The sequence below is a fragment of the Botryllus schlosseri genome, chromosome 5 (genome assembly GCF_051294905.1).
Source record: "Botryllus schlosseri isolate E-star chromosome 5, Bs_hap1, whole genome shotgun sequence".
In the NCBI taxonomy this organism is placed as follows: Eukaryota; Metazoa; Chordata; class Ascidiacea; order Stolidobranchia; family Styelidae; genus Botryllus; species Botryllus schlosseri.
The window spans coordinates 5,546,677-5,569,921 of NC_137240.1; the positions used below are offsets into that span (position 1 = coordinate 5,546,677).

A 23,245-nucleotide genomic window follows, 5' to 3' on the forward strand; every position below is an offset into this window, starting at 1 on the left:
GTGCAACTATGTGTAAGAAATAAATCCATAACATACAATTGATGCCGTATAATTCTACTGGAGACGTTACGATCGATACTATTTCCCATCAAACACCCCACATTACTGATTCAGAATCACTACAACAGTCGCGTGCCAAATGAACCTACAAAATTTCCCTCTGGACATCGAGAATTGTTCCCTAGCCGTGCAGAGTCGTGAGTAGCGATTTTCGCACACCAGCGTCCGGCTGTGTGTATTGCTTAATGCGTCGTTCATCCTCCAAGTTGCATACACGGATGACGAAGTGGTCCTGAAATGGATGATGAACGAAGATGACGATATTTTCATGAACCCAAAACTTGTGAGAAGCATGCCGAAATTCATGCTGGTGCATCATCGACTTCACAATCATACCGTATCTGCCAAGCAAGGAGGAGGTTAGTATTCTGACGTCTACGTAATACCCGTATATACCAGGAACTCATGCATCTCCATCCTGCCTACGCCGATAACTATAACTAACTATGTATCCGATTCGAATCCGTACCAAGTCACAATGCCATCTTGACTATATTCTAAATTCAATGTATCTACATTAAAGATATGATTACAGCCTATCACGCGTGATTGCGCACCAGATCTAAATCAGCAACGACACAAAGACACTGATCAGGATCGCGACCTTAATTTAATTTTGGCCATTCATGTGCTTGGGAAGCCGTTAATATTCCAAGCGCGTGTGCCGTACTTATGCACTCCTAGGTGAAGTAGTCATTGAAATTTGAGGGACATTGACCGCAATGGAACTGATACATAAACTTGGAATTCCTAGCTTCCTCATATCTTCTATGTTTAGAACACCAAATCTTTTGATTAGTGATTTAGCAACGTGTCACTTTCAGGAAAAATTTCCAGGCTGAGCGTGAGCTTCGAACTGAAACGATACCTGATATCAGTGTTCTTCCAGTCATATTTCCCAGCAATAATAATGGTAATATTGGCCGGCCTTGGTACGTGGCTCGACCCAAGATCTGTTCCAGCTAGAGTCGCAATGGGTAAGTATTCCGTGTAATGCTGCGCTTCATGACGTCGTTCACATTATGTGGTTTATCGTACTCTATAATCGGAGATTACGTTTAGGGTCAAATTTGTCTTTACAGTCGTGCTTGTATAGTAGGGCTCTTCAAAAATGACTTTTTCTCTAATCGTACTGGCTACTTGATAAAATTGTTAGGTTACCTAATTTAAGCCTATACACAAAATTTGGTTCAATTCTAGCCAGTAACCGCTTTGCTACAGAATAAGAAAATTTCTATTTATTATATAAAATTAAATAATAAATTTTTTTTTAATTTTCTGTTCACCCCATGAAAGTGTTAGGCTGTCTATAGAAACGATCCGCTGCCCTTCTGCGACCCTCTCCTAGGTTAGGGTCGCCTCCGGGTCAGGGTCTTGATTACACATTTTATTTAGTTTTTATTTGATTTTTCTAACTTAAAGGTTTTTTAAACAGGTACATATGAAAGTAACTTTTAACGGTTTCTTCTTGTGTTTTCTCTTGTTTGTTTATTCTTCTTACTAGACTAGAGGGTGTGTACCTTAGTACAACCAACTACTCCAATTTTTCCGATTTTTAATATTTTCGTATTTCCATTGGTGGAGCAAAGGCCAACCGCTGGATGTATGCAGTTGAGGGGTTCTTTGTCGTTACCTCCTCTTTCTCCTGAAGAGTTTTTTGTTGTTTTTATCTCTTCAGTTTCCGTTGGGTTGGCCAAACTTACGTTTGGGCTCTCATTTGGGGGGTAGTTGTGTTTCGTTCTCATTTTTTGTCTTGTTTTAGTGTTTTAAGTCAATTTGTCTATGTTGTCAAGTATATAGTTTGTGTGTGTGTCAGCTGTTATACGGCTGACTCTTCTTTTGATTTTGTTTATTATCTTTTTTGTTATGTTTTCATCCGCAACTTTTCTATTTTCAATATCAAGTGATATTTTGAAGTTGATGATGTTTTTTTTGTAGATGGACAGGATTGTCCAGTCCGTTTTTCGATTTCCGATGTTGAAGAGTATGTTGTTGGTACTTATACTCCTCCCAATTATATTCTCTAGGTGGGTTATGATTTTTTTTGTATATCTGCATGACGTCAGGATGTGCTTTGCGTCATCATTATCCGCGTTACAAAATTTGCACTTTAGGTCTAGCGCTTTTCCAGTTGTTGTGTGGGTTATATTTCGGCTGCGTTTTTTATTGCCGAAAATGTACGCATTGTATGCAGTTTTGTAATTTATGATAAGTTCTTGATTCGTAATAGTTTTTTGGGCTTGATATTGTGTCTGGATGATCTTCTTCCAATTTATATCTTTCCCTTCTTCCGTTTTTATGATTGGTCTATTTTCTTTTAGACTTTTGATTGCTTTATATAAGCATTTATGTGTAGCTTCCTGCCACTCCTCTTCGTCGAATTCTATTTTCTTACTAAGTTCGATATTGTCAATCCATTTTCGGGGTACAGGGTATTTGTGAGGTTCCGTATTTTTATACAGTCGCTCGTTAATTTGTTTTATTCTTGTCCCGATTTCGTATATCGCATATTGATGCCATATTTCATGCGGTTTTTCTATTTTCTTCAGTTCGAGTATTTTCTCTAATTCGCAGGCTTTTATTTTTGATTCGACATCGGGTATTTCAAATCCGCCTCGTTCTTTCTCCGCTATTAATGTTTTCCTCGAAATTGATTCCATTTTTTCCGGATTCCAGATAAAATTAAAATACATCTTTTCTATTTGTTTTTGATATTTTTTTGGCATCTCAATTACTATGGCATTATATATGATGAGGCTGGACGCCATGGAATTGAGGATTGTTTTTTTTCCGACCCATGATAGTCGTCTATGTTTATAGGCGTGGAGGGTCCGCTTTATTTTCATAATGCGCATATTCCACGTTTCTTTTTCTTGGTTTTCGCCATATATTTGGCCGAGTATTTTTATGCTTGGTTTTATTAGGTGTTTGTATTGGAAGCTGTTGCTTAAGATACCGCGTCTTGGTGGGATGTGTAGGATTTCGGTTTTGTTGGCGTTCAATTTTTGGCCTGTTGCTCTTGCATATTGTTCAAATTCTTGGAATATTATTTCGACGTCTTTTTCTTGGGTAAGATAGCAGGTCAAGTCATCAGCATACTGCTGTAGCCTGATCGTGCTTCTCCCTTTACTAAAGGCCTGGATATTTCGGTTGTTTTCAATTTTTCGGGCTAGGGGGTCACTGCAGATGGCGTACAAGGCCATACTTAACGGACACCCCTGCCTTATTCCTCTTTTTAGATGTATTTTGCCTGTAAGGGCTCCGTTAACTAGTATTCTGCTATTTGATGTGCTGTACAGTTTTTTAATTAATTTAATGATGTTCTCAGGGAGGCGGTATCCCTCCAATATTTTATACATGTATTCGTGATTTATTTTGTCAAATGCTTTTTCTTGGTCAAAGTTGACCAAGAATAGCTGTTTGCCTCGTTCTTTTGCATAATCCACTGCGGCTTGGGTGTTTCTGAGTACATCAGTGATCTTTCTACCTTTTATGCCACATTTTTGTGTATTATGTATCACGTCAGGTAATGTTTCTTTCAATCTGGCTGATATTATTGCCGTTAAGATTTTATAGTCCGTGTTAAGTAATGTAATGGGCCTCCAGTTATTGAGGTTTGCGGGGTTCCCTTTTTTGTATATTATCGTGGATATCCCGTCCGCCCACGTCTCGCATATGCCTCCAAATATGTACGCGTTATTAATTACGTCTTGGAGGTCTTTTTTTATCACGTTCCAGAAGGTGGCATAAAACTCTTTGGGTAGGCCATCCGACCCAGGAGTTTTGCCACCTTCCATTTTCTGTATTATTGCTTTTATTTCTTCTTGGGTTATTTGGTTTTCTAAGTCTTTTCTTTGCTCTTGGGATATTTCTATCCCTTCCACTTGTTCGAGGTATTTTTCCTGGAGGCCTGTGTTAATGTATTCGGTTTTATTCCACAGTTTTGTGTAATAATCCTCTACAGCAGTGGTTCTCAACCGCCGGTCCGCGACGACATTCCTGCCGGTCCGCCAGGCACATTAGAATTTTATACTTTAATTTCAATATGCAATGTTGATGGCTTGTTCATTGATAAAATAAATGAAACATCAAATTTTAAACTGATTCATAACTTTGTGAGGTAACATTAGGGCTGGAAACATGTTCGATTTGACCTAAAGTTCAAGACGTGTCATTTGACGACAAGCAAGTGACAAGTATACAGAACAGATACGAGCCGACTCATCGCTAAACAGCACAGTTTGATAATTGGTTTTCGATTCATTCATTTTGTGAAGGACCGTAACGGGGGCACCCCAAACCGCCCAATTGGAGAGGGGCCGAGCTTGAATAGGGCTCGAAATTATTTCGCAAATGAACATAAATCATAAATCATAGCATATTTGAAACTTTTTCTAACATTTTTCAATTTCTTTTCGCGCTTTGCACGATTTAGTATCCCTAAATGTCTTGCTTATAGGCTATATTAGGTGCCCTTCTCTGAGAAATACGGAATGATTTATAGGTATTTCGGCGTCAGCCATTACCACGCCACGACGTACCAACGCATAATAAAGCTTAGGTTAACATGGGACTCCGAAAGGTGGGCGAAAAATTCGGGCACGAGAAAACCGCTTCACTCGTGAATGATCGAAAATTTTCGCTATTGGCGCGATTAAGCTACGTAAACTCTCTGCTTACGCTGAGTAGAATGAAAGTGCTCACAAGTACAGGTGACAACATCCACCCCACTGTAGGGTCTTGGGGGTGAAGCCCCCGGAAGTTTGACTTATCGCCCTGTGGGCGCCTCAAGACCAGCGTTTTTGGGTTGGGCTGACGAAGTGCTTTTTCGGCCCGAATTTGTGGATGGCTGTAATGTGTTTTCTTGCGGCACGCATTGTATTCGTACAGGTAGTTGCCAGAGTAACCTGTTTCTGGTAGCAGTGGGCAATGAGCAATGTAGCACGAAAAGGTGCTTGGTTCGACTCCGATACGATTCTTCTCTCGATATTGTCAAAGAGAAGAATATTATTAGAATTGGCGTGGTCGGTTAAGCCCACGGCGTTCGGCGCGAAAAACTGTAAAGGTCTCACGGTGGTAGCACGTTTATCTGGACTAGGCAATTTTACCTCGACTCGGCAGACTCACTGCCATAAAATCACATGGATGCCATCATGAATAATAATTAAATATGATCAAAACCCTCTAAATTTCACTCTCTAGCCCCATATAATTGCAAAAAACGGTTGCATACTCTGCATTTTGCTTCATTTCAATTTTGAAAGTTCACCGGTCCGCCAGACACATTTTTTGAAATGTTACCGGTCCGCGAGGTGAAAAAGGTTGAGAACCACTGCTCTACAGTTTTAATAACCTCTTCTTTGATGGTTATTTCCGTATCATATTCATTGACCACACTATTAAGTACTTTTCTCTCTCTTCTTTGCTCTATTTTTTGGAAGAAGTATTTAGTGGGTCGTTCGCCCTCTTCTAGATCTTTTATTTTGTAGAGCTGGGCTTGGTGTCTAATCTCGTCGTCTTCGAGCCTTTTTATGTGTTTAATGGCTTCGAAGGGGTCCTCGTCCGTGTTTTGGTCGTTTTGGATTCGACCAATTTCTTCTTTCAGTGCTTTTGTTTTTTGGTTTGTTTCAACCCTTTTGGTCCAGCTGTGATGTTTTAGCAGCTTTTTAATTTCTCTTTTAAGGTAATCCCACCATTCGTATACATCATTGTACATTGATTTTCTTTCTGTACATTTTAGGTGGACCTCTTCTATTTCTTTGTAGAGCTCTTCATTGGGGTAATGCCTGGGATCACTTTTCCAGGTTCCATTACCCCATTTTATGTTGTTTGCCGGCTCTGCTATTGTTATTTTTTGAAGAAAGATGTGGTCCGAGATGGTGTTAAGTTGGTATGTTATTCTTTTGACTCTCGTTAGGAGTCTTTCTGAGACGTAGATCCTGTCTATGCGCCTCGATTGTCTTGTCTTCATGATCGTATATAGTTTTTTTGTTGGGTTTTGCCAACGCCATGCGTCTCTGATTTTATAAATTTCCGTAAAGGACTTCCAGATTTTGGCCGCGGGTGTTAACTTAAAGTTCTGGATGTTTTTCGAGTCTATTTTGGCGGTGACTATGTTAAAGTCACCGCAGACTATTGCGGTATCTGGGTATTTTTCCAATTCCGATATTATTTCACTATAGAATGTTGTTTGGTGTCTTCCGGCATCACTTGGTCCGTATATATTATATACAGTAGTGTTCTCGTTCGTTTCTTTATGCGTAAGTTTTAGCGCTTGAGCCCTATGTTCTTTTATAATCTGGTGGACGATTACGAATTTGGTTTCAATTTCTTTTTTAATAAGTATACTCGTTCCTCTAAAATAGAGTTTTTTCCCCTCTTCTGTATCAGTCCAATTTTGTCCTATGGTTATATGATTTGGGTAGTATAGGTATCCGTTTTGTTCTGTCCATTTTATTATTTTATTTGTATCTATACCCTGTGAGTCTCCTGAAAGCATGCTATATTCCAGTTTTTTTCTTTTTTAAGGAAGTTTTTAACTTTAAACCAGTGGGTGTTGAGCCCATTGGCGTTCAGGGATAGTATGTTTAGGCCAAAATCCATTTTCATTGGGATGAGGGAAGACTTGTTCGTTTTAGGTTATGTTCCTATTTCTTTTCGCTTCGGTCTGGCTTGGCCAGCTTTCGTCTGGCTCCGCCTGCCGTTGGCGATGTCGGACTACGCGCGTCCTTAGTTCTTTTGTTTGGCGAGCATTGTGTACTGCCGAAGAATTCGTTGGGTGTAGAGCTGCTAATCTCAAACTTCTGTCGAAGTATTGTGGTTTGGTTCATTCTGTCCTTGTTTAGTATGCGTTTTGGTTGGTTGCTACTTTGTCTTTCGTTTAGCTCTGCTTGCGTTTCCTCTTCACTTGTGTTAATTTGTAGTTCTGCGTCCGTTTGGCTTTCATTGTCTGATTCTTGTATTATTGTCTTGTCTTGTTGGCTATCTGCTTGTGATTGCTGTTCTAGTTCGCTGTCTGGTTGTGTTTGCTGTTCTAAGTTGAAGAAGTCTTCGATCAGTTCTTCTTCTTGTTCCTCTTCATGTTTGTGTTCTTCTTCGTCTGTATTCTCAACCTCTGCCTCTGCCTCACTCGCCAAAGGTGTTGGTTTTTTTTTAATCACTTCAGGTTGGTATTGCTCCTCCATGTCAGTAGGTGTTAGGTTTTCATCAACCCTTAGTATTCTTCTCTGGTTTAGAGGTATTGGTTCGTCTTTTTTTGTTGGGCATTGGTCGCGTCTATGTCCTGTCTGTTTACAGAGAAAGCACGCTGTTTGGTTTGGGCATTGGTTCGCAGTGTGCCCTCTCTGCAGGCATTTATAGCATGTCGCGTTCCCTTCGTTGGTTGGTGTGTAGACCTTGCACGGGGCTTGGCCTAGGTACAAGAAAGGCGGAAGTTTTCCGGGTATGTAACCTTGTATATGGTTATTTGTCGGTACCCATTCTGTAATGCTGTGCCTTTATGATATATAAGTTTAAAGTCTTGTACCGTGCCGCATTTGTACTGATCTATTTTGTTGCGTACTTCCTCTTCTCCCACTTCTGTGGGCACGGCTCTGACGTTGATCTGTGCTGCAGGCGGTCTCGGTATTCGGAAGTAAATTAGTCCAGCTGCTGTTTTTATTCCTAAGTGCGTTTGATTCAAGAACCTTTCGCGTATTGCTTCTGTTTCCTCATGTTGGTTGAATGTTAGGTTGTAGGTTGTTCTCCCGATTTGGTAAATTGATGTTATGTGTTCCTTGTACTGTTTAAGGCTCGGCTCTGTGATGATAGCATCGATTATCTCGGCTGTTTCGCAGCCCAATGGCGTCAATATATCAAGCGATCTTGGCCTATTCCCGTAGGTTATGCGCTGGTATTCTCTGCCTGCTAATGCGTTAGCATAAGCCATATTATCGCGTTTTTGTTCTGTTCTTTCTATGGAACGTAGCGCAAGGTGTTTCCAAACAGTCGAGAAGTCTATACAGCGGTTTGCAAGGCGTTCTGGAACGTTTTGAAGGCGTTTCTGCTCGCTTCGCATAGACCGATACTGTAGTTTCACGCTGTTTAGCCGATCGTACGATCACCGTCTAGACCAGTGGTTCTCAACCTTTTTCACCTCGCGGACCGGTAAAATTTCAAAAAATGTGTCTGGCGGACCGGTGAACTTTCAAAATTGAAATGAAGCAAAATGCAGAGTATGCAACCGTTTTTTGCAATTATATGGGGCTAGAGAGTGAAATTTAGAGGGTTTTGATCATATTTAATTATTATTCATGATGGCATCCATGTGATTTTATGGCAGTGAGTCTGCCGAGTCGAGGTAAAATTGCCTAGTCCAGATAAACGTGCTACCACCGTGAGACCTTTACAGTTTTTCGCGCCGAACGCCGTGGGCTTAACCGACCACGCCAATTCTAATAATATTCTTCTCTTTGACAATATCGAGAGAAGAATCGTATCGGAGTCGAACCAAGCACCTTTTCGTGCTACATTGCTCATTGCCCACTGCTACCAGAAACAGGTTACTCTGGCAACTACCTGTACGAATACAATGCGTGCCGCAAGAAAACACATTACAGCCATCCACAAAGTCGGGCCGAAAAAGCACTTCGTCAGCCCAACCCAAAAACGCTGGTCTTGAGGCGCCCACAGGGCGATAAGTCAAACTTCCGGGGGCTTCACCCCCAAGACCCTACAGTGGGGTGGATGTTTTCACCTGTACTTGTGAGCACTTTCATTCTACTCATCGTAAGCAGAGAGTTTACGTAGCTTAATCGCGCCAATAGCGAAAATTTTCGATCATTCACGAGTGAAGCGGTTTTCTCGTGCCCGAATTTTTGGCCCACCTTTCGGAGTCCCATGTTAACCTAAGCTTCATTATGCGTTGGTACGTCGTGGCGTGGTAATGGCTGACGCCGAAATACCTATAAATAATTCCGTATTTCTCAGAGAAGGGCACCTAATATAGCCTATAAGCAAGACATTTAGGGATACTAAATCGTGCAAAGCGCGAAAAGAAATTGAAAAATGTTGGAAAAAGTTTCAAATATGCTATGATTTATGATTTATGTTCATTTGCGAAATAATTTCGAGCCCTATTCAAGCTCGGCCCCTCTCCAATTGGGCGGTTTGGGGTGCCCCCGTTACGGTCCTTCACAAAATGAATGAATCGAAAACCAATTATCAAACTGTGCTGTTTAGCGATGAGTCGGCTCGTATCTGTTCTGTATACTTGTCACTTGCTTGTCGTCAAATGACACGTCTTGAACTTTAGGTCAAATCGAACATGTTTCCAGCCCTAATGTTACCTCACAAAGTTATGAATCAGTTTAAAATTTGATGTTTCATTTATTTTATCAATGAACAAGCCATCAACATTGCATATTGAAATTAAAGTATAAAATTCTAATGTGCCTGGCGGACCGGCAGGAATGTCGTCGCGGACCGGCACCGGTCCGCGGACCGGCGGTTGAGAACCACTGGTCTAGACGGTGTCGTAGCGTGTTACTAATTAAGGCTTGAAGCTAGACAGTCTCTCGTCGCCTCGAGGGAGAGGCGCGAGAGAAAGGAGAAAGTAGAGGCTTGACTCAAGAGAGAGACAAGTCTCCAAAAAAAAAAAAGACTCAACAAGTCCTGACTCGAGAGAGAGAGTCAGGACTCGAAGAGAATAGACTCACCAAGACTCGACCCACGAAGAGGAGTCGAGTCTTGGGGAGGTAGAGCTGAAGAGTCTGGTGACTATCTATGCTTCAGCGGCTCCGGTTCGTTCCTCGTATCTTAATACAGCCAAATACTCCAAACGATCCTCACCAAATTTGGTTTAATTCTAACCAGTGGAAGTGAAGTTATTGCCGTCGAAAATTTTTGATTTGAATAAAATAGTATTTACGGTGAGCACAACTATAATAAATAAAGAAAGAAAGAATCGGTCACCGTAAATACTATTTTATTCAAATCAAAATTTTCGACGGCAATAACTCAGCGTCCACTGGTTGGAATTGAACCAAATTCGGTGAGGATCGTTTCTATAGACAGCGTAACACTTTCATGGGGTGAACAGAAAATTTTTAATTTTTTTATTATTTAATTTTATATAATAAATAGAAACTTTCTTATTCTGTAGCAAAGCGGTTACTGGCTAGAATTGAACCAAATTTTGTGTGTAGGCCTAAATTAGGTAACCTAACAATTTTATCAAGTAGCCAGTACGATTTGAGAAAAAAGTCATTTTTGAAGAGCCCTATTGTATAGGTACAATATCCATAAACGAGATCGATTGTTTTACAGGAATCACGTCAGTTCTAACCATATCCACGGTTATAACCGGTCTCAAGTCGTCGCTTCCCAAGGTAAAATACGGTAATAACAAACATGACTTATATTACCATTCGAAATGCTAGTTCGTATAGATATAGGCTTCTCCAGATATCTGCGAGAGGGAATGTACTAAGGTGATAGGCAATATCATGTGGTAGGTCAATTTGAATGTTGTGAACATAGTTGCGCTAAACTTCTCTACCAACTGATTTCTATTCAATTCATTTACGTTGCACGGAAATACCACCTGCTGGTCTCTGCTCAAATAATTGCGTACCAGTGTACTGTTGTATTATGTTTCTGTTGAAGCTTTCGCAACTACAACTGAATCAACTTCCACACACATAACGATGTTTACATCTAGGTGTCATATTTGACGGCAATGGACTTTTACTTGTGGCTGAGCTTCCTATTCGTATTCTCGACTGTGCTGGAATACTGCTGGGTAAACTACTCAATGATGGCCGCGTCCAGGACAGAAATCAGTCTTCGCAAGAATAAGTTATCAAAAGCCGCCCGCGAGCACACAAAAGTAGGATGTCCCGTAATTATACTATACAGCAGGGGTCACCAACACGCGGCCCGCGGGCCGCATGCGGCCCGCCAGGTCATATTTTGCGGCACGCGACATGATTTGAGATTTCGGAAGAAAGCGAAGAAAACATTTTGAAATTCTGAAATTGACGTGCAATGGCCCAAACTCTTCCAATACCGAGACGCCTAGAAAACTGCTTAGGGAAGTGGTTTTAAAACTGAGGGTGCGTCCCCCATATGGGGTCGTGAAAGCATCTGAAGGGGCCGTGGAGTTGCGTTCAACTAAAAATTTTTTCGCGCTCGGCGCGATTTTCCTCGAATTTATAGTTATAGCTAGTGCTCTGTGTATAATCCGGAATTCATATTATAGAATTCTCTTGTCAACATTCATAACCTTCCATACCAGCTAACTATCCGTTCGGTAGTCAGCATTATGGATGCATTTTGTGATATGACGATAAGGGGGCGCGAAATGTTTCAGTATCATATAAGGGGACATATCAAAAAAGGTTTGAGAACCACTGGCTTAGGGCTTTCCCACAAGATTAAGCTTCAAGTGAGGATGGTCTTTCAGCTAGTTACGTATCTCGCTAGTCCCAAAAAGCATTTCTAGGTATCGCGCACAGCTCGCACTTTGAAATAAAATGAAATTGATGACAGTGATACTTTGTTGTATTTTTATTCCTTTAATAAAATATTACTTTTTTGTGGCCACTATACCCATTGCCTATGTTAGGTAGAACAGCGTTGTACTGACGTAGAGTTTTAAAACGTGGTTTCCCCCTTTACATCGATATTGAATTTATGCGGCCCGCGGCCGCTACGAAATTTGAAAAGTGGCCCGCGACCCGTTTTGAGTTGGCGACCCCTGCTATACAGCAATATATGCGGATAGAAGACGACTGTTGCTACTATTATACGAGCATCATGTGCATCAGAATATCATGCGTATAAGGTTTTGTACCTGAGACGAAGGATAGTCTATCGCTGCTGACCAATCCCACGTTCTATGGGTGGCTCTTATTGAGCTAGTCGTATATGTCACGAGAGACCAGAACAAGGTTAAACACTGGTTCTGCAAGGCTGATCAGATGATAATTATTTTTGTGCCGTATAGTTACAAATGCTCAACGAAGAAGACATAACCCTAATAGGCTACAGGCCACATCATTTTTCTCGTGTTAGTCCTTAAAGTGGATGTAATAAAATTCGTCAACTGCATACGAGTATTTCTGCAGTATACGTTCTCATTTATAGTTGTATTCACCTCCCGAACCTCGAGCCACTTCATTAACGCCATATAGTGGTTTTGCGTTATGATATCCATTGCGATTTACCATAATAATTATTAAAATAGTTGGCTGTAACATAATAATATGAAGGTCCGGTAAAACAAAAGATATTTCATTTTATCCTGATATCTTTAAAATATATCTTTGGGTACATGAGTAGCCTATACTGCATATAGTTCATATCAAATGAAGATATAATTTAGAGGTGGCGAATCGTCGTGGTACCTACGTCGTGGTTTGCGAATACTAATCCGACAGAGTGTGCTATCAAAATTCCTACCTAGGTGTTGAAGGTTTCATTATAGGAGCCTCGTTGCCATCCGATCTCCGTATAAGCTGTGTGTCACAAAAACCGGGAGTGACGACAGCGGGCTAGAAGTAGGATGAGCAGGAATCAACACAAAGAATATCGACTTTGTGTACAATGACGAATGCCGTCGAAATTCCACGAATAGTAAAACCGCAACAGATGGGTTGCAATAGAGAGGCATGGCTAATCCCCTAATCTAGCGAGCGTGCGAAAATATTAATATTCAACGAAGTATGCCGACGTCTAACCCCCGTAAAAGTGCGCTTTCGCATGATGTACGTATAATGGAGGTGTACAGTAAACATCTTCTTATTACAACAGTTCTCCGTTGAAAATGGCAGAAGATCTAGTCAGTTCTCGACGGACTCCGGGATAGAGGTTGGAAAATGTCATCGGTAAGTGAAGTGTAAACATGCAAATGTCGATGATACCTTCCTGACCGAGCAATACACACATGTTTTAACACACACGAAATCCCACATTTTGAAATTAACAGCATTTTACACCGATTGGCGTGCATTGTAATCGTACCACGAATCGTTATATATGTTTTCCTACATTACACGCCGACAAACATTTTATATTGGCAAGGAGCACTGAACACTTTACAGCTGATGTTAGCGGATTGCTGGAACAAATAGATGCACGTAATCAGACAGCCGCCGCCGTCGCAATCATTGAGGCATAGGCGATTAGCCAATCAAGACTAGTGATTTCGTGATAGTTACTGTTATCATTCTATGGTCGGTGGCAAGTTCACTCTTCGGCAGCTACTTTCAAAGGCTTTGCACGAAACATTAACCGGGTGTCAAACATACGGCCCACCATAGGTGATATTATTCGGCCTGCGAAGCAATTCCAAGTAGATTGCAAAACGCGAGTATTAACCAGCACATTTATAACAAATCTTAAAATTTTCAGTACGAAATATGTCCATCAAATATAAATAACCCCTCAAGACAGCGAATGTCGAGAGTGCTCGATGGCGACATTATTACCCGACAGCGGTGTTATAGTTTCTAGTCACAATTAGGAGCAAGAGGCTAGAATTGACACCTAATGCTGAGAAGGCAAGAATGCCAATTCCATAGTTTGCTTATAAATGAGAAGCTAGAATAAACCCCCGTCTTCCATAATACGATGTAATATACCACTGTGTTTATGGTCTTGATGATAAAGTATTCAGAATGAAAAACAAGGGCATGGATTTTGAGTAAATATTTCGGAATCACTTGACTGGTGTGGCCCGCGAGCGATATGAAATTGTGAATCCGTCCCGCGACGTCAGTTGAGTTTGACATCCTATATAATAGAATGAGACATGATAAGATTACAACGGTAGTGAACGCCAACTAACATAACGAACGCCTCCGGGTGAAAGCCGGAAACTTAAATCGATACAATACCGGCGTCCCATTATTTGCCGCGTTTACGGCGACGTGATTGCACAGAGCCCGTCGAGTAATTACTGCAGTTCTGGGGATAGAAACGTGAAATGCTGCTTCACGAGCAGATTTTAAATTTTAATGAGCATCGGCGATGGCAATGTACTTTTGTGCACGGATAATACCACAGGTGGCGTCGTCTTTCGACGAATATTGACAATACAAACGAGCCGGAAAATCTCATTTACGAGCTGTCTAGGATGCATCGATTGCTGCGGTTTACTTTGTATAAATGACCAACAACTCGTAAAGTTCAGATCAGTTTTCTTTTTCACGCCGAGACAATTTTCAGGAGCGACATCTACAAGGCGGGAATCGACGCGGGCTTACATAACTACAGGAAGAATACTTCACCCCCGAAACTGCCGCATGTACCCGTATCATGTCGCCGACCGGAGGTAGAGTTCGTGCACTCTTACACACCTTCTTGGCTAAGAGTGTGCGTTTTGAAGGATAGTATCGTCGTATGAAGTGGTTCTCAACCTTTTATCTTACTGCGTGCCACCTCGAGGTTCCATGATTGTGCTGCGTTGCGTACAAGCATACTAGCGGAATACTCAGTACTCAATATACCATTGTTAACATGGGTGGATTAGCAAATATGTCCGCAGTGAAATGTCAAAAAATGCGGTACACGAGACAATCCGTCTATGATTATCAATTACACACACTGAGAAGGAAATGAATGTGATGGTTGCAATTGTCTCTTATCCACAATCTGATCTAGGTAGGGCCCGGCTGATTTGAAAGACACATGAAGTTTTCCCTATGAGTTCGATGAAGACATTTTCTAATGAGCTCATTAGAAAAAAAAAACATGTGAACGTTCCTTTGTAATGCACATTGCACTGATTGTTCAGTTTTCGAACATTGCATGAGCATTCAACACATATATCATAAAGGTATTTTCGCAAGTGTGGCGGTTTATCGGTGTCCGGTCAATACCGAGAAAACTATTACCGAGTGTACACCACCGAGAATGGACATTTCCGAGAATGGATGTCACCAAGAATGGATATTACCGAGAATATATATTTACGAGTATGGACAATGGACATATGTCGAGAACCTAACGTCCATCACGGCCTTGCCGCATTCGCTCGTAATTCTTGGGTATAAATTTCTCGACAGCGTCCGTCTCAGTAAGTTAGATTCTCAGCATTAGCTATTCTCGGTAATGCTCATCATCATAATGTCCATTCTCGGTTAGAGCATTCTCGGTAATAGCATTCTCGGCAATGTCCATTCTCGTAATGTCCATTCTCGGTAATAGCATTCTCACTAATGTCCATTCTCGGTAATGGTTTTCTCGATATTGGTTTAAAACCGGGTTTATCTAGGCTGCCACTCGCCATATGATCCGCGTAAGCGGTGTTCAATAAGCCTAGAAGTGGGCCGTGCTACAAGTAGGCAAATAGGAATATAATGAATATTATCGGCCTGGTGTATAACCATTGCTGTTGTAAGACACCATGAATACCACGAACAAATATGAAGGTCTTCTTCACTCTGTTGCAAAGAGTAGAATGGTAAAATATTGCTGTCAGACAATTACCTGTCTGAAAATACGCCGAACTGTGTATATAGTCCCACAGTCATTTGTATATATTGGCTAATTGATTTGCTATAATCTCTTAATTTTTAACTCTTTTGATTTCCTTTTTAACTACTTTTGTTACGGTCAGACCGTGTAGAGATAAGTGTTCCTGATTGATGCCGGTGTGATCAGACTATAGTTGACCTCGAAGGTCGTATCGATCATTCCTATCTAATACCGAATGCAGTGGATGGATGCGTATTTTCTGCACCACCACTATACCATTATATGTGTCTGCTCGTTATGTATATGGCTAATTCCATTATAATTTAGCAAATTTTTTGAGATTTGTAATGCATACTCTCAGAATTGTCCAATATTTATATATGTTGTTCTTTTTTGAATTCCAAGTTTATTAAAAAAAAAAAAATTGAAAAATGTTCAGCGGTTCAAAAGATATTGCGATTTAAAATCCTCTCGTCACTAGGTGGCGCTACTTTCAAAAATCTTTGAAATCGATATTTTTCGCTTAAATGATGGTAGAGAACCAATTAAAATGTCCAATTAACCAATTCTGGGGCCAAGGAATTCAATAAAACCAACTGTTTCGCCCTAAACTCAATGAAAAAAAAGTTACGGATGAAAAAAAAAATGGGGGGGACGGGCTTGAAAATGTCTGTGGGATACGGCCTACACAAAAAAAAATTATTGTGAAATGTGCTTTCAAGGAGTATGGTTGATAAAAAGCTTGATTTTAAATTCCCCAGTTATTCCACCGTGAAATATGCATTACATAAAAATTTCATGGTCCCAACCCATATCCCTGCTCACCGTAAATACTATTATCACCAGTCAAATATATGAATAAATTTATTAGTTCCGGTTTTTGAAATTTTTCAAGTAGAATCCGTGCTGAACCACCGCATCAACAATAATAGAAGCAAGTAACAAAAGACATATTTACAATTGATCTTGAAATGTGGCAAGTCGACGATCCAAAAATGCATGCCAAACACGAAACAATAAATATGTTGAAATTGCATTTTGTCTCTTAGTATAGTCAAAAGTCAAAAATCCGAACATATTTATTGTTTCGTGTTTGGCATGCATTTTGGATCGTCGACTTGCCACATTTCAAGATCAATTGTAAATATGTCTTTTGTTACTTGCTTCTATTATTGTTGATGCGGTGGTTCAGCACGGATTCTACTTGAAAAATTTCAGAAACCAAAACTAATAAATTTATTCATATATTTGACTGGTGATAATAGTATTTACGGTGAGCAGGGATATGGGTTGGGACCATGAAATTTTTATGTAATGCATATTTCACGGTGGAATAACTGGGGAATTTAAAATCAAGCTTTTTATCAACCATACTCCTTGAAAGCACATTTCACAATAATTTTTTTTTGTGTAGGCCGTATCCCACAGACATTTTCAAGCCCGTCCCCCCCATTTTTTTTTTCATCCGTAACTTTTTTTTCATTGAGTTTAGGGCGAAACAGTTGGTTTTATTGAATTCCTTGGCCCCAGAATTGGTTAATTGGACATTTTAATTGGTTCTCTACCATCATTTAAGCGAAAAATATCGATTTCAAAGATTTTTGAAAGTAGCGCCACCTAGTGACGAGAGGATTTTAAATCGCAATATCTTTTGAACTGCTGAACATTTTTCAATTTTTTTTTTTTTAATAAACTTGGAATTCAAAAAAGAATAACATTTGTAAATATTGGACAATTCTGAGGGTATGCATTACAGCCCCTGTTAAATTATAATGGAATTAGCCATATCGGTTTTACGAAAAAATATAGACCCTCTTCCTCTCTCTCCCCCTCTTTCTCTCTCTCTCTCTCTCTCTCTCTCCATCTCCATCTATCTTGGTTATACTTCAGGAAAAATAACACTTTCACCGCTTAGTCTTCTTGGCATGTATATAGTCCATTAATTCATTATTTTTATGCTCCTAACCACCCACGCCGCATCTCTCTATGGATTGGCATTAGCGCGGCACGTTTTAGCCCGGAACATGGAATGAAATCACAACCACATGCATAAAAAGCTGTCTAATTCGAGTTTGAATCATTGAAATATAGTGGTTATTTACGTTTTTGTATTTTAAAAGACATTATAATGAAGTATTGACTTTTCCAGCGCTCTAAAATGAGCTCCGTGAAGAAGACCATTTACATCGCAATAAAACACGACTTCGATCCCGTGAGGACAGACGTCGTGTTCAGACGACTGTATTTCATCACGTTTTTTATGTTTAATATCGCGTACTGGATATATTACGTCGTATCCACTCAGCACGGGAAGAACGACGATGACGAATGACACATTTTGGACTTTTTGCGTCACAATGGAACCGTGCTAGATTCTGTCAACGCTGCCACCATCGTTGAAATCTCATTCCTCTCCGCACTCTACGCAATATTCAACGTTACTCTACTGTACGAAACTGTCACTAGTGAAATAAATTTCTTTGCAAATGATTTATCAAGATGATCAGATAGCTCGACTGCGACTTTCATCAACAGATCGACGAATAGAACATGACATCGTAAGGGCTATATTTGCGAAAATGGAGACTTTCACTAAATTTCCTGAATACACCCGAGTATTGCATATTTATAAACGTTAGACGTTTACCGGCATATAAGTGCAAAAAAGAAATAGCATTACAATCCCGGCGATCAGCATCAACAATGATGGACGCCGTTTTTTAAACAAAATCAGTAGCTTGTCATAGCAGGAGGTTTACGCGGACTTGGGCTAGGTTGATGTATTAGGATGCGAAATACTGTATATATAGTCTCATTAATAACAGCTGTCGTTTCTTACTTACTTACTTATATGTATCTAAAAATATAAATGCAGTAGATCGTGTAACATATTTTGTTTCAAATTAGAAATTATCGCAGTAGGGAAAAGAAGATGATTTCGTAATATTAATGGGGAATACCTGCGCGGGATGGATAACTAGAATTAGAGAACTAGAAGGAATTATATATACATTCCAAATGAGGCTGTAATTAGATTTATAGCTACACATTTTTTCCAAATTAGATAAGAATTAGAATTACTGAATTCGCGAAAACTTGCAAATTGAATCAATGTCAGTTCATATCAACTCAAAGTTCATTCCCGTAAGCATGAGAGTGACAAATGTCTACGCAGCAAGCTTGGCTCCTTCCGCGCTATTTATAGTTCTTTCAATTCACGAACTATGGCTTAGATTTGGGATTGGAGCAAATCAACAATTTTACAAATTTTATTAGATTTAGATTACCGGTATTTCGCTTTAATTAGTATGATTAGACAACTAGAATTATCTAATTGTTCAAGTGTAGCCGCTACATAAAACACAATATATATACACACATAAAGGCAGCATGACGCTGTACTGAAAAGCATCTGGAATGTACTTCGTGCGATAAATTATTGTACATATCATTTGTTGGCGGTGCATTTCAATCGCTGTTTTTAAATCAGACATTGAGCAAGATGCACACTTGCAAAGTTGTTGTCCGTTTCGTAGAGATTGGTTCGATCTTCGTCGCTATTCTACGAGAGAATACAACTGCACGGAATCCAAATAAGTCAACAGAACACGGTGGCAGAAAACGTAGTCGTCCTGTGAACACAACGAGCGGGAGTTTGATAGAGTTTGTCATTATATATATACTTCATTTGATATATGATTTTCATGCGCAATCTGAATTCATGTCATTGACATATCAATTTATGTGGATAGAGTTTCGGGCGGGTGGCAGCAAATGAATATTCGTTGGACTTAATAGCTGCATATAGGGAGTCATTGCAGCAACAAATGCCGTTATACACAAGCTGGAGAGTTCGTCGCAGCACAAACTACACGCCGTGTTAGATGGGGTTGTTCAAAACTTTTTTCTCCAAAGTTTTCTGGCTATTCGATAAAATTTTTTGCTTGGTTAGAAAAAATGCTCCACACTAAACTTGGCTCAATTCCAACCCGTATAGAAGCGAACCTATTAGAGATAAAAATTACCGTATTTTTCAAATTTTACTGGAAATGTTCAGTTGCCTAAAAAAGCGGTGGATAAAAAAGTTGGCTCAATTCCAACAACCAGAAGCGAAGTTATTGGAACGGAAAGTGTAGGACTTGAAATATTTGTGGTTGGTGAGGGGTTCTAAAATATATAATTGAAATTTTCACCAAATTCGAAATTTGTACACCAATATATTTGCTTCTACGGGTTGAAATAGAGCTAAATTTACAATGCATCGTTTTTAGAGGCAACTTAGCAATACCTTGGCGTAATCAATAAAATTCCAAAAAGTGATTTAGAGCAACCCTATACTGTTCAACGTACAATAACTCAGGGTCGACTCCCATCACGTATTTACTTCATCATTGACAAGCCATAGTTTTCAATATTTATCTTGGGCCGGAAAGTAGGTGCAGATAGATACACTGTACCTCGTTCCTGATCATTCCTGGTCTCGCATCCCTTATATCTTTAACTGCTCTGAATATATCGATTCTGCCGTCGTGCCGTGCACGGTCCAGGATATTCAGCACAACGCAGAATATTGCCACGCGCCCGACTAAATCACTATTGCAGGAGAATATAACGTTAGCGGCTATCACAAGGTTTAATTGACGATTCGCTTGAATGTCATAGTACGATGAATGAACAAGCACGGACTTGAATTCCGAGCGCTTTGTGGTATCCTTGACCTGGTCGGCCAGGGAAATAATATTGCCTTCGCAAGGGTAGGTTGTCTGATTCCAAGCTTTGAATTGTATCACGCTTACAGAATGCTGAAGAACCAAATGTTATTTGGAGCATTAGCCAATTTGGGAACTAGACTACAGAGTAGTCTACAGATGTTCTCAGAAATTCTTACTGAAAACTCTTAAATCTACAAGATGAAAGATAAAAGAAAATGTTAGTTTTACCTCGTGTATACGCAATTTAAAAGAAACTTTGAAAAATATCGAAGCACCGTCTTAGATAATTGTGCTGGATTTCCAACCCAAGGACTATACATTAGGGCTGTTCAAAAAAACTTTTTTTCCTGAATCTTGCTGGTTACGTGATTAAATCGTTAGGTTGCCTTAAAAAACGACGCACACCAAATTTTAATTCATTCCCACCAATAATCGCTGATTTTGTACAGTTTGAAAATTTTGAATTTACCCAAAGATGCAAAAAAAATTTTTGTCAGATTTTTCTGTTAACCCCATGAAATCGTTGCGCTGTCTTCAAAGACGATGCAAAACAAATTTGACTCAATTCCAACCAGTAGAAGCGGAGCTATTTGAGATTTTCTTCGATAATTCGGCGATTATCCTAGATCGGTGGATAATCCAAGAATTATCATCGAAAAACTCAAATAACTCCGCTTCTACTGGTTGGAATTGAGTCAAATTTGTTTTGCATCGTCTTTGAAGACAGCGCAACAATTTCATGGGGTTGACAGAAAATTTTGACAAAAACTTTTTTGCATCTTTGGGTAAATTCAAAATTTTCAAACTGTACGAAATCAGCGATTATTGGTTGGAATGAATTAAAATTTGGTGTGCGTCGTTTTTTAAAAGTATTCGACCCAATGCAATTGTTGCTCTAGGTCTCACGTCAATGCCTCAAGCATTGCCGTTGGCTCTGGGCGGAGCAAGTTTATTTCTCGTGGTCGTGACGGCGATTATAGTGATTGTAACGATAAGAAGGTGAGTTGAATCAATTGCACACTTGGAATGTTTCGTCATGCGCATTTCAGTACGTTAACTAAAATATATCTCCGAACAAAATAGCCCACATTTTTGTATCATATTTGTTTGTTTGAGGTATTCATGGTGTTTGACGACTACTATTGTCATTTTCACCAGGCCCATACTCTGCACACGGCTCACTTCCAGGCTTTTCTTGTAAGATACCGCCTACGCGGATGATATGGCGAGGAGGAGCCTATTTGTACCATATTCATAGCATGAATGTTCCCATGCGACAGTAAAAAAAGTTGCACCTAAAGTACATTATGAGTTTAAGATCTCCTTTCGCATCGACCTATGTCCAGTTGTCCACCCTTTGGACTTACCCGCAGTAGGCTACTCAATAGGAATCAATACAGGAAATAAAAGTATGCGAAATAAGTTGCATGATGCTGTCGAGAGTAACTCTCTGAGGAAATATAGTTGCGATGCTGCATTCCTCCAGAGCCGTGAACTTTTGGGCTTGAGGCGTCCTACAATAACTTTAGGTATATTGCAAAAATAAAAATACATTTTACACAGACATGTTAGAAATAACGGTCCTGTTTGATACATTCTATCTTTATGTTGATCTGTTTTTATCCATGACCACCTATTTATGAAGCATAATTTTAGAATGACTTTTGTTCAAAACATGTTTCAAACAGGTGTGATTTAAAACCCGATTGGTTTTAAATGTAACTATAATAAGCGCGTATCTTGCTAAATGCAATTAATGAGCTTGGACTATTTTTAGAAAGAGAAACGCGAAAAGGATAAGTGATCAAATGGGCTTCGCAGAACGCAACGCGACTTTCGAAATTCCCGAAGAGTTAGTAATCGTTTTCGAATAACCCTGGGTTGTCATACCAACGCAATTGCCTTTCAGAATGCCAGCGCCAATCTGCGATAGCGTTGATTCAATGAATCAAAGGGATTATGACTGTGGGAACGGTAATGAAAACGATTCAACGATTCGAGGTTTGATTTGTGACCTAAATAAGCAAACCAACATTTCATCAACACAGAGCTAAAATGTTTACCTAAATCCTCGCTTATGCATTTTTTATACCGTGACGAGCTGACGTGCATTAATATACGAATGAGTAAAGAATATGGAGGCCTCATGACTATTCAACTAAAATGCATTGACCAATAACACTATCACTATCAATTAATCTGGTCAATACATATTTTTAGGCAGACATAGTAAGTGTGGATTTGGGGCTTCTGAAGGGCACTGATTCCGAATATGACCTTTTTTAATTGGCTCTTGTTTTGGAGATAACCCATGGGGCTATTTTTGACTAAAATCTCATATTTTCGCCGTATATGGGCTGATGTACGAACAGCTCAGTCGCTTTATAAAGGGCAGACTTTCACGGATATCATGCACACAAATAAACTCGAATTTATTTATGAACCTATCTCCCTCAATAATCAATTAAAATTGAACTAATTCAATCAGTTTTATGTCAACCATCTATTGCAAATCAAAAATAATCAGTGGCAATAAAATATTAATAATTTATCTTAAAATTAAATTGTTTTTGATATGATTTTCGCTTATAAGCAATTTAGTGTAGTCTTTCGAAAGGTTCCAGCAATAATCTGCCATAATATGTCCATCTCAATGGCCCAAATGTATTTCTTTTGGTGTTTTGATATCTTGGTGGAACCTTTCCTCTTACTCTCAACTCTAATCATGAAGATGATCAGGAAATATATCAAGATGACTGAACAGAAGGAGAACTCTATTGCTCATGTTTGCTCCAAGTTTTCCATATATGCAAATACCAATTTTCAGACCAACTGTTAGTAGTTGGGTGCTTTGTGATCTTTCACCAGTTATTTTCCTACACCCTTGATGGAATTCCATACACTGAGCTCTTTTGTTACCATGAAATTAGAATCTTTCATTCATATTCGAATATCTGAGGTCCATCAAAGATAAGATACCATCCGCTTTTCGCTTCCCGTTTAATACGAATACT

General features: G+C 39.6%; 2 protein-coding genes and 1 long non-coding RNA gene across 4 annotated transcripts in view; 1 reads left to right on the forward strand and 2 right to left on the reverse strand.

Moving 5' to 3' along the window:
* The window catches only part of LOC145438757 (gamma-aminobutyric acid receptor subunit rho-2-like), a 28,866-nt gene extending 10,849 nt beyond the window's left edge, over positions 1-18,017 (forward strand). For both annotated transcript variants that reach the window (XM_080316111.1, XM_080316110.1), the window contains exons 7-14: positions 115-197; positions 267-419; positions 885-1,037; positions 10,366-10,427; positions 10,760-10,927; positions 12,853-12,926; positions 14,269-14,374; positions 17,669-18,017. In XM_080316111.1, coding sequence (XP_080172237.1) covers positions 115-197; positions 267-419; positions 885-1,037; positions 10,366-10,427; positions 10,760-10,927; positions 12,853-12,926; positions 14,269-14,374; positions 17,669-17,851 — 982 coding nt within the window. In that variant the 3' untranslated portion in view covers positions 17,852-18,017. The remainder of the gene's footprint in view (positions 1-114; positions 198-266; positions 420-884; positions 1,038-10,365; positions 10,428-10,759; positions 10,928-12,852; positions 12,927-14,268; positions 14,375-17,668) is intronic.
* The window catches only part of LOC145439649 (meprin A subunit beta-like), a 171,752-nt gene that overhangs the window by 104,914 nt on the left and 43,593 nt on the right, over positions 1-23,245 (reverse strand). The window lies entirely within an intron of this gene.
* Positions 18,115-20,544, reverse strand: LOC145438758 (uncharacterized). Its single transcript, XR_013915015.1, has 3 exons — positions 20,185-20,544; positions 19,977-20,112; positions 18,115-19,151 (listed from the first exon to the last, which is right to left on the reverse strand). It is a non-coding gene; the product is annotated as an uncharacterized LOC145438758 (long non-coding RNA).